At 37.3% G+C, this 10,415-nt stretch overlaps 1 protein-coding gene across 3 annotated transcripts in view; it reads right to left on the reverse strand.

Annotated features, from left to right (window-relative positions):
- Positions 1–9,469, reverse strand: part of LOC105254067 — a 65,038-nt gene extending 55,569 nt beyond the window's left edge. For all 3 annotated transcript variants that reach the window (XM_020028361.2, XM_025412794.1, XM_011262541.3), the window contains exons 1-3: positions 9,172–9,469; positions 4,784–5,674; positions 2,420–2,662 (exon numbers count right to left, since the gene is read on the reverse strand). In XM_020028361.2, the coding sequence (XP_019883920.2) occupies positions 2,420–2,662; positions 4,784–5,018 (478 nt within the window). In that variant the 5' untranslated portion in view covers positions 5,019–5,674; positions 9,172–9,469. The remainder of the gene's footprint in view (positions 1–2,419; positions 2,663–4,783; positions 5,675–9,171) is intronic.
- Between the last annotated feature and the right edge of the window lie 946 nt (positions 9,470–10,415).

Here is a 10,415-nt window from a genome sequence, read left to right on the forward strand (position 1 = left end):
GCCACTCGTGCACACGTTTTCCTCTCCACTCGAGCTCCCGAGTTGAGTTCTACCAGACGAGGCAGTCATCAACGCGTTTTATTCCAAATTCAATGTGTCTTTCCCAGAATTAATAGTAATCCCGTGATGCGTGTAATACTAATCTCGCGTCTGCCACTCTCTCCGTGTGTCCGTTAATAACTTGAATATGTACCTGTGTGCTCGAAACGTTGAGATAAAGGTGAAACAAAATTGGAATCTTGAGTGAACCTTCTGACGAAGGTTCATATTGTGTAAGGGAATAAAAAGACATAGAGTAACTCCAGAAAATCGAATACGTTGCTCGAATGAGAAGCCATTTTGCGCTGGCAATTATCGCAATTCAAAAGGAGTTTGAATGGAAGGAGCATAATTAGGGGATTTTAAGGACACGCGAAAATGCAAAGGAAGCTCTTGCGTGGAAAATTTTAACGATCCTTTCAGGTTTTTTGCGCCTGAATTTGAATTTAGCGAATTTTAAATGTCGATCAGCTGATCAATCATAAACGTGGAGCGATTTGCAGTCCTTGCGATTAGATTTACCCTTCAATCTATTTTCTACAAATGACTACTCGCGATTTGGATCTTAGGAGATACGCGAGCAACCGCAATTGCGGTAATTGCGGAATCCTCGAAGCAAGCAAGCCAGCTTCAAGGGGTTAATGTCTGCCGAGAAAACGCTGAGGAAATCCAGTGCTGCTTATCTTGTTTATCGGAGGGGATAAGAAGTGCTCTCTCCAAACACAGTGATAAAAAGATTAACCTTGTCTGCGCGTTGGTGAGAAGAGACGCGAGGGGGGGGGAGGCAGGGGGAGAAACGAAAAGTCGATTATCCCCGTGCGTAGAATTTACCGTATGTACCCGACCTAATCCGCAAATCTCGCACAAACACCATCAATCGTAAAAAAAAAAAAAAAAAAAAAAAAAAAATTAGATTACATCGGTTTTACCCGGCAAATATATTTTTATAAACAGGATCGCGCAATTTGATTCGGCGTCGAGCGAGAAAGAGAGAAAGAGAGAGAGGGGGGGGAGGGTGTGTGGCACGGATAAAATTTCAAAATCGACGCCAAAACGGTAGGATTTCGATTCGAAATGCGTGTTCGGTATTCACAAAACACGGGGGAAGGGTCAAGGGAAAGGGGGGAAGGCGTGGGAGCGACGGGGGATGCGAGGAGGGGAGGAGAAAAAAAAAAAGTGAAAATGCACGGCTCATGGCGAACGCATCGCTGCGTGAAACGAGCGCGTGGGCTGGACGCGCGGTGCGGTTTTTGCGAGCGATATCGCACAACGCACGCAACAACGCACGCCCCTCCCCCCTCTCCCCCCTCCTCGCCGAAATGGTCGGCGACGCGAGTTTAACCCACTGCGGGGTCGGACCGACATTGTAAAACGTTGAATGCGTCGCGAGGAGGGGCGAGGGGGGGGGGGAAGGAGGGTGAGGGGGCGAGGGAGCAGCCAGGAGGAAGGGAGGGGTGAAGGAGGGCGAGGAAGGGCGACCGGAATGAATATATACGGTCGCGGGAGGGGGGTGGGAGGGGGGGGCGCGAATGAATTTATAACGCGCACGCGAAAAGCCGTGGCCCCCGCGCCACGTGATCGTTCCTTCCATCGTGACAGCGGCCGGCAGGTTCGGCAAATCGATATCGCAGCTGTTTTAGCGGAAAAGCCCGCCCGCGGGATCCCGAATGCGCTCGCATAATCGCGAGATCGAGGCTCATCCGATTTTCTCTTTCCATCCCCCGTCCTTCCTTTTTTTTTTTAAATCGAATTTATTTCTCCCTCCCTCTCTCTCTTTCTCTCACTTCTTCTGTCTCTCTATCTGTCTCTATCTTTGCGCTAGAGAGAAACCCGTGAGTTTCGATCCAGTGCCAGGTATTTTGATCTCGGGGGTTTATTCCGCCCGCCCGAGTTTCGGATGCGAGGATCGTCGCGTTCGCGGATTATATATGTATATACGGAGCGTAAAATATTTCAGTCCGTTCATGTTTGCCTCTCGTTGGAACGGGAAAACCTTGGCGATTGTAAGAGGACCTTTTTTTTCCACTTTCCAAGGGTGAGTAGCCAGTCGCGAGATTGATAATTTCTCCCCGAATCGACTCGAGTCGCGGCGAAAGTGATTATTAAATTAAATATGGCGGCAGTTTCTCCCCGGACTTGTCGTAACTCGAGGTAACCTTTTAGCCGACGATGAGATTAGAGGGACAGAGTTGGATTAAATCGCGAACTTGGATTTCTTAGGTTTCGATCGAATTCCGTCGGGCACGGAAGCGAAAGTCAGTCCTCGGGTTTCGTAGATTAAATTTGCTACTGCGGTATCAAAGTCGATAACTTCCGTAACCCACTAATACCATCGCCGTTAACAACGAAACTCCCGGTTCGTGTGATCCCTCGCACTCACCCTCGGCCTGATGAGGAGCGTAGATGTTGAGGTACAGACAGTCCTCGCTCTGGTTCTTCAAGTACGGCAGATGCCTCTCCAGGTATTCGTACCTGCCCGGTTTCACCTCTTCCCGAAGATTTGGCAAGACTTGCGGGCAAACTGGGGCGAATTCCTGCGACTGCCTCACCCCTCGCCATGGTTGCGGTGAGCGAGGCGGCGAAAACCTGAAGGATTTCACCGGAGGCTCCGCGTAAGGAACTCCTAAAACACGCAAGAGATTGCTTCAGACAGATGGACCCTCTGATATTTAAATCTATTGCGTTATCGTCATTTAATGCAAGCGACATTTCTATCATACAATACACTCAAAAAAATGATCTTGCAACTATAGCAAAAATTTTATAGATGCCAAAAATTAACTGAGGCAGATAAACGATTAGCAAATATTGTAATATCGTATATATGTTGCACGTAATCAATCTAAATGACAGAGACAGAATTTATATCTGAACTGTTTGTGAAATTTAGAAAGAAAGTTTTTCTGTGGCGTCTATCCATGTTATAATCAATCCATACTTGTTATAAAGTTTGACTGTAGTACACAGAAAATACTAGCAGCAAGAACAAATGAATATATAATCCTAAATTTTCTAGCAGATATTGCTAGAATGTTACTGCTATAAATTCTAGCTGAGACAAACGATATTCTATCAGATACAAAAAATAGCGATAAATTTTGGTTGCGACATCTAAAAATATACCTACATTAGCAAAACATTTTTTTGAGTGATCAATTTAGAAAAAATTAAATTTTTTCCAAATTTTTTTTAGAGATACCTTTTTCAAAAAAAATTTATTTATTTATTTATTATGACGCAATTAATAATATATCTTTAGTAATGTAATATTTTCCTAATTAATAAAAAAATATTAATATGTCTTTTAGACGATTTTTAAAGTTGTATTTTAATTTTCGTACAATTTTAATTCGATTAAAAAAGAACTTTGTCGTCTGATAAATTTTAATTGTGATAAAAACAATGATTTTAAAAATTGATTTGATAATTGATTCTAAAAAATGAAATCCCTCAGCAATTTTTTGCTCTCTTCTCGATATATATCTCGAAAATCATTCGAGATATCGAAAAATGTTTCATACAAAAGTTTCACCGTAAAAATATCTCTATTTAATCACATGAATAAAATTTTGAAAAAATAATTTTCGAAAATTTTTTTTCAAAAATTTGAAAAAAATTATTTATTCATCTATTTACTTCCTTCACGAGTGTATGTAAGGTTTCAAGTTACAAAATCAGAATTTTCTCAGTTCCCTCGTCAGTCGGAAATCGGACACAAATTTCGAGATGGAGAAAAAAAAATTTCTATACATATATATCTTTTTTTTTAATTCACTCATCTTTACAAGGTTAGCACGCGTCTTGAGCAAGAACTGCTTCGTCGAACGCGTTTCACTTTGGATGATTACCAAGAGCGAGCGGCGTAAACTCGCTTTTGGATATACAAAGCGATGCACACAGATGCAACTCGACGCGTGGCGATGCGACTTGACGGACGCGTACAAGGACCGAGAAAGCTAAAGGGGAGACGGCGGGTAAATATCTGTTCCCGAAATACACGAGCGTACGCTCTCCTCGTTTTGGATCCTTTGACGTATCGGGACTCTCAAAGCGCGGATATGCAGCTGCCAGGAAACTTTTGCTCACTGACCGGAGCCGAGTTTCCTCGGAGCATCGAACGTTATCGGGATACCGTTATAGTAGATTATTGCATATGGAATGTCGACTAGCTTAGCATCTCCGTCGAATTAAACGATTATTCGATCGATATGAATAGTTTCATCGCATTTCTCTTTTCGGCAGAGGAAAAGAGTCCGCGTTGTTATTTCCAGCAAACGTCAAACACGATAAAATCACTTAATTAAATTAATCGACATTTCTAAATTCGTCGAGGAAAAATTAAATTCTTTCCGAGTTCCTTTTAGTAATAAATATGTACCTTATTTTGGAAAAAGAAATTTATTTAGTATGCGATTCTTTAATATCTCCATTTTTTTCAATTAATATAAAAATGCCTTTCTTAAGTTTAATTGTATTTTAATTTTCACAATTTTAATCGAAAATCCATTCAAATTTCGAGAAAAATATTATATTATATAAATATATAAATTTTATATAAATGTTATATAAATATTACATAAATATTATATAAATATTATATAAATATTATATGAATATTATATATAATATTATATAAATGTTATATAATTTATAAATATATTTTCTTATTTTAATTCACTTATTTTAACAAAATAATTAATTAATTATTGTATGATAATTCTTAACAATTAGACATATGGCTCACCGAGAAAGACATCGACCAGTTGCAAATTGTGATTGGTTCTCGGTTGGACTACCACACCGCGCAATCGGCCTTCCTTGACGCGAACTTCCCTCGTCATCCTTTCCTGAAGATCATGAAATCGCTGATGGTAACCATATTGACTCCGCGACTCGTGCAAGTCGCGGTGCTCCGTAAGAATTTGCGTGCAGGCCAACAATAGAAGACCCAGCAATTCCATTCGCAGCATCTTGGACATTTGCTTCGCGTTCGTGGATCCAAGCGCGGCACTTCAAATTCAGTTTAACGCCTCGGAAATCGTCTCAACAACATTAATTAACGCTTGGAACAAACTTTAATCAGAGATTTTACTCTACGATATTCGCGAGAGTTCAATATCTTTGAGATTATCACAAGACACACTTGTTAAAAATTCATAAAAATAAGGAGAAAATTCCACTTGGCACTCGGGCTCTCATGATATGTGAGAGAAATTATCGTCAAAAAGTACGGAAACCTCTCTTAAAAATCTCGCGACGAGTTTGGAGGCAACGCGCGACAAGCAGGCTGCGACGAAGCACTCGCGATTGAAGTAAAAATAATTTTTCCGGCTGCCGTCAGACCGGATGCGAAGGGAACGAACGGGCTGGCTCTTTCGGTCGTCGTTGGAACTTTTCGCTTGGGAGCTTCCGCTGCCACGCGGAATTGTTAGAAGTTACTTTTCCGCACGTGGAGTTCACATTTTCGTGGCTGTCGGTCGATTTTCCGGACGCCTCTCGATTTTATTCCAGTTACAGTTCATTGCAAAGTTCAACATGACATCTCCCCTCGGACTCGTTTTAACGCCCGATCGGCCAGAATTGCTCCGTCAAATATGCATTTCATATTCAGCGCGATCAACACAATTCTCGCTCTCTTTAGATATACAGAAAAAAAATTTATTATCGATTAATTGATTTTTTAGAATCTTGCACAGATTTAAAATTAAAAATGTAGACGTGTATAATCGAAGAAGCGAATCTCTATGAAAATTTGATCGATATGTGTCAATAGTCGTATAATTTTTTCTAATTAAAAGTTGAGTTCGACGTATTCACGATGATTTCGCGATTAATCCTTGCGTTATAATGGATCGCTCAGAGACCCATCTCTTTTTCATTTTTTTCAACTACTTTTTTAACAACAAAAATCGGATTTTTTATTCCTAAAAGATTCCTAGAACATCAATAAGTGTAAGAAAAATTAAAGTTATTAATTCTTAATTTCAAAGGTACCATAAATAAAAACGAATAGTTAAAATTAGTACTTTTTCATGGAAAAATGCATTTTCCACTAATCTATTATGGAAATCTGTAAAGAAAATCAAAAGGGTAATTTTTTTACAAACTTAGTACACTCTGAAAGATTCTTCAGAATTTTTTACCATGTTATTTTTATTATTAATTCTTACATTATTAATTCTTTATACAAAAAATACAATATTTTATATAGACTTAATAATAAAAATAACATGGGAAAAAATTCTGAAAAATCCTTTACTTTTAGTGTTCTAAGTTTGTAAAAAAATTGTTTGTAAAAAATTTTGATATTATATTTGATATTAAATTTTGATTTTATATTGATATGATAAGTACAATGTTCTATATAAAAAATACAATATTTAAAATACAATAATATAAATAATAAATGTACAATATTTTCTGTACGAAATCCAAACTAATAATTGCAATTTTCTCTTTGATGATTTTTTTGAATCCGAATCTAAAAGAAAAAAAACATATAATTTTAAAAATTTATAACTTTCTGCAGTATTGAACTTTTTGAAATTAAAAATTTTGGATTCGACCACACAAAATCCAGAAATTTGCCGGAATTTTAGAAAGAAAAATACGTGATTAAAAGGTGATCGAAAAGTCGAGATTCATCCGCGATAATTTCGCGATTAATAGCCACATTGTTGGTCATTTAATTTCTCGAAATTTTCTGTCCGCTAAATTTGAACGAGGGGACACGCACGCGTTCCTTCAGTGCGCTTAAGCTTAAGAAAGCACCGTCGAGCGAGAGGGGAAAGAAGCTGACGCGAGCGAGGGCGATCGAAAGTCGCTGGAAAGAGAGAGCGAGAACGAAGTTTACCAACAGGCGACGCGTTCTATTTGGGGCGAAGAGTACGTGCAGTCGCGCGAGTCGTCGCTCTCTCTTGGTACGTGCGTTCACCCTTGTTTGTCCCGCCAAGAATATCGCTTCTAGAGGACATCGAGCGCGCGTTTGGACCTCTCTCGACTTACAGCATTACCCGTCAAAAGCCCCAACACTAGAGCCGCGTTGAACAAAAAGCACGGTCGCAGAGAGGCGTATTAGGGGGATGAAATTTAATTGAATGTAATTTTCCCAGCACGTCTCCTTTTTAATTCGCCCAACAAACTCGTTCTCGACGATTTACATTTAGCGCGCAGAAAGCTATTTTTAGACCAAGTATTTTTGTGGTGTAGCGGAGAGGGATTTTGCACATAAGGAGACATGTTCGTATACGAGGGCTTCGGATACGATGAGAATTTAAAGAAGATTCGCGCGTTAACTTGTCAAACGACAGTCGCAATCGATCATATGATGATTTCCAACATTGCGATGATGTAGTTTTAGTTTTATGCATGAGCATCTCTCGTAATTTGGACGTAATTTACATCGAATGAGTGACATGGAGTTCAAAACTAATCTGGGGAAACGCAAAAGAAGAAGAGAGAGAGAGAAAGAGAGAGGGAGCAACTAACTAAATCCAATATTTGTGACATTTAAAATGACAAACTTTGAGGAATTTTGAATACGCTATGCAATTTTCAGATCATATTAGATTTATCTGAGCTAATATAGTCAGAATTTCGAGCTTCCCTTGATATCATATTTTCACATGAAAATTTATGGAGGATCTAAAAATTAGATTTTAAAATTTTAACATTTTGATAATTTTCTTCATTCGGAAATTTTTTTTTAGATTTTAACTAATAAAATTTTATTTAGATATTTACTAATAAATTTTATTTAGATATTTACTAATAAATTTTATTTAGATATTTATTTTAAATTTTACTTAGATATTAACTAATAAAATTTTATTTAGATATTTAATAGGAAATTTTATTTAGATATTAACTAATAAAATTTTATTTAGATACTTACTAATAAATTTTATATAGATATTAACTGATGAAAATTCTATATTTACCTCATAATCACAAAGATTTCGAGGAATTTTTTAATACATCATAATCTGTTTTTAACGATGAGCAAAAATGGCGGAAAGAATTAATTGATTTTCACGCATGAAAAGATGCGTGTCTCTTAAATACACATGATGATCTTCTGTTTTTAATTTTCCTCGCGAGATTTTTCCCATACATAATTATATACAAGCGTATATGAGAAATTCTCGGAGCGAAGTAAAAATTGGTAGCGTAAAAATCTTGAGAACGTACGCGGAGAAAAATAGCGCAAAGTGACGAGATCTTCTCGGAACTTTGTAAAAATTTCTGCTAGACGTTTCGCACCCGTAGAAAATTCCCCGCGTTATTTTTAACGTTGACGATGACAACTGTGGAGCCTCCTCGTCGAGCGGAGCCGAATTGTACATTTTCGCGTCGATGCACGCTCTTCAGGGTGTGAATTCGCAATAACGGTTTGATGGGCTAGATGTGTTGCCACCAGGCGCGCGCAAAACTATTACTTTTTTATTTATATAACTATCTCAAATAGAGAGTGCATATCTATTAAATTGTTTTTTTTTCGCTCCATGTTTTCTTGATGAAATAGTAGATGTATCGGAATTTCGAAGAGAGAGAGAAAGAGAAAGAGAGATATTTTATAGTGTGTTTGGAAACATTTCCATTTTTATATATTTCTCCATCTTTCTATTTATTTTTGTATTTTTAATATTATTTTTAACGAGCTCAGCCTTTTTATTCCGCGAGAGTGAAATATAAAATATTTTTGGCAAACTTTTATATTTCCTTCTGTACAGATGTGTGTGTTGTTGAGGGATTAGGGATTGAACGAGAGAGCGTAAGCGATTATTGCAGCAAATCCTATTTTGCCGACCGCTTGTTGCGGATAAGCTTATAGGAATTCATCGCATCCATCATTAATTCTTCTTTTTACCTTCGTCGATGTTTATGATAGATTTTTCGAGAGGTGAGAAAATACCGCCACGTTATCACGCTCCGGTTATTAAACCCCTATTGTACCTCTCTCTCTCTCTCTCTTTTTCTTTTTCAATTAGGAAAAAAAATTCTATTTAATAAATTTTGTACAAATTTTCCCTCGGTAAAATATTATTTCGAGTTATGACAAACTATTATATTGTTAGGATTTCTATTTTTAGATCCGCGCTTTATGAAATAATCGAAAATTAATTTTTTTACCCTCTTTCGCACGTGGCACAAAAATTTTAACGACAGGAAATTTCACTCGCGCGATTCGTATAATATTTTTCCCCTTTGATAAATCTAATTTTGATAATTACACCTCTCGCGCACAATCGCATCGTCACATTGTCACTGTAATTTTGGCGGTTTCGCAAAACATGACGAGAAATAAAATCGAAATTTTTGTGCGATTGTTGGATAATCGAGCGCACTTAATTCCTTTTTTCTGTCTTTTTTTTTTCTTTTATACAGGCAATAAAAGCGCGTGTTGTCGAGAAAGCTCGTTTTGTCCCGGCGAATCTCACAAGCGAACTGAGCCAGAAAGCGTGCGAGAAACGTTTCTAAAATTAAATCACGAGTTTTCGAACGAAGCGCCGCCAGGGCGAGGCGAGTTTCAAGCGGAAACTTTCGTTTTCGATGGAACCGTCCTCGTTGTTCGACATTTTTCCACGGATATGCATCTCGTCGACTGCCGTCTAGATGCGAGGAGAAGGATACTTGTACCGGATCCTTGTTTGCTCGTTGATCCGCGAAAATGCGAAACGCGGAAGGCACGAGCCTGTGCCTTCGTGACTTGAAAGAGACATGCTTTCGCGAGTAGCTCGATGAATAACGAATCGCGAATAATATTACCCTCATCGTAAGCTCTTGGCAAATTTTTTAGAACACGTATTAACGCTTTGGGATTATCCTCATGATCAATTTTTGGCGCGATAAGTGATTTCAATATTATTTTCGTTTATTAATTTTTTTTTATTTTTATTATTATCATTTTCTCTATTTTTATGATTTTATTGTTATCATTTTTTCTATTTTTCTTTATTTTATCTGCCTTTAAAACAAAAGTTTCGTGTGTTAAATTTTTCTAGGTTTAGAACTGATAAAAATTTATATAGAAATATAGAGATTTAATCTTATAAAACGAGTCTTGTATACGTGAATAATTAATCAATCGAGTCGAATTCAAGTTTAACTAGAATTAAATTAAATTGAAATTAAATTAAAAAATTAGTTTAATAATAACAATAAAAAAATTAATTAAAAATTGAAAAATAAGAACCAAGGCGCTACAATTGAAGTGTAAAAAAGAAAGAAAAAAACATCTTCCTCTTTCTTTTAATTATATTTAAAATACTCGTCACGATACGTGCATTAAACATGAATATTCCGGATCATTTTTCGATCCATCTTCAGCGTGGCATAAATATTACGCGTTAATAAATTCAAATTTGGACGGCGAA

This window comes from Camponotus floridanus, unplaced genomic scaffold, assembly GCF_003227725.1.
Source record: "Camponotus floridanus strain SB8 unplaced genomic scaffold, Cflo_v7.5 scaffold57, whole genome shotgun sequence".
NCBI classification, from domain to species: Eukaryota; Metazoa; Arthropoda; class Insecta; order Hymenoptera; family Formicidae; genus Camponotus; species Camponotus floridanus.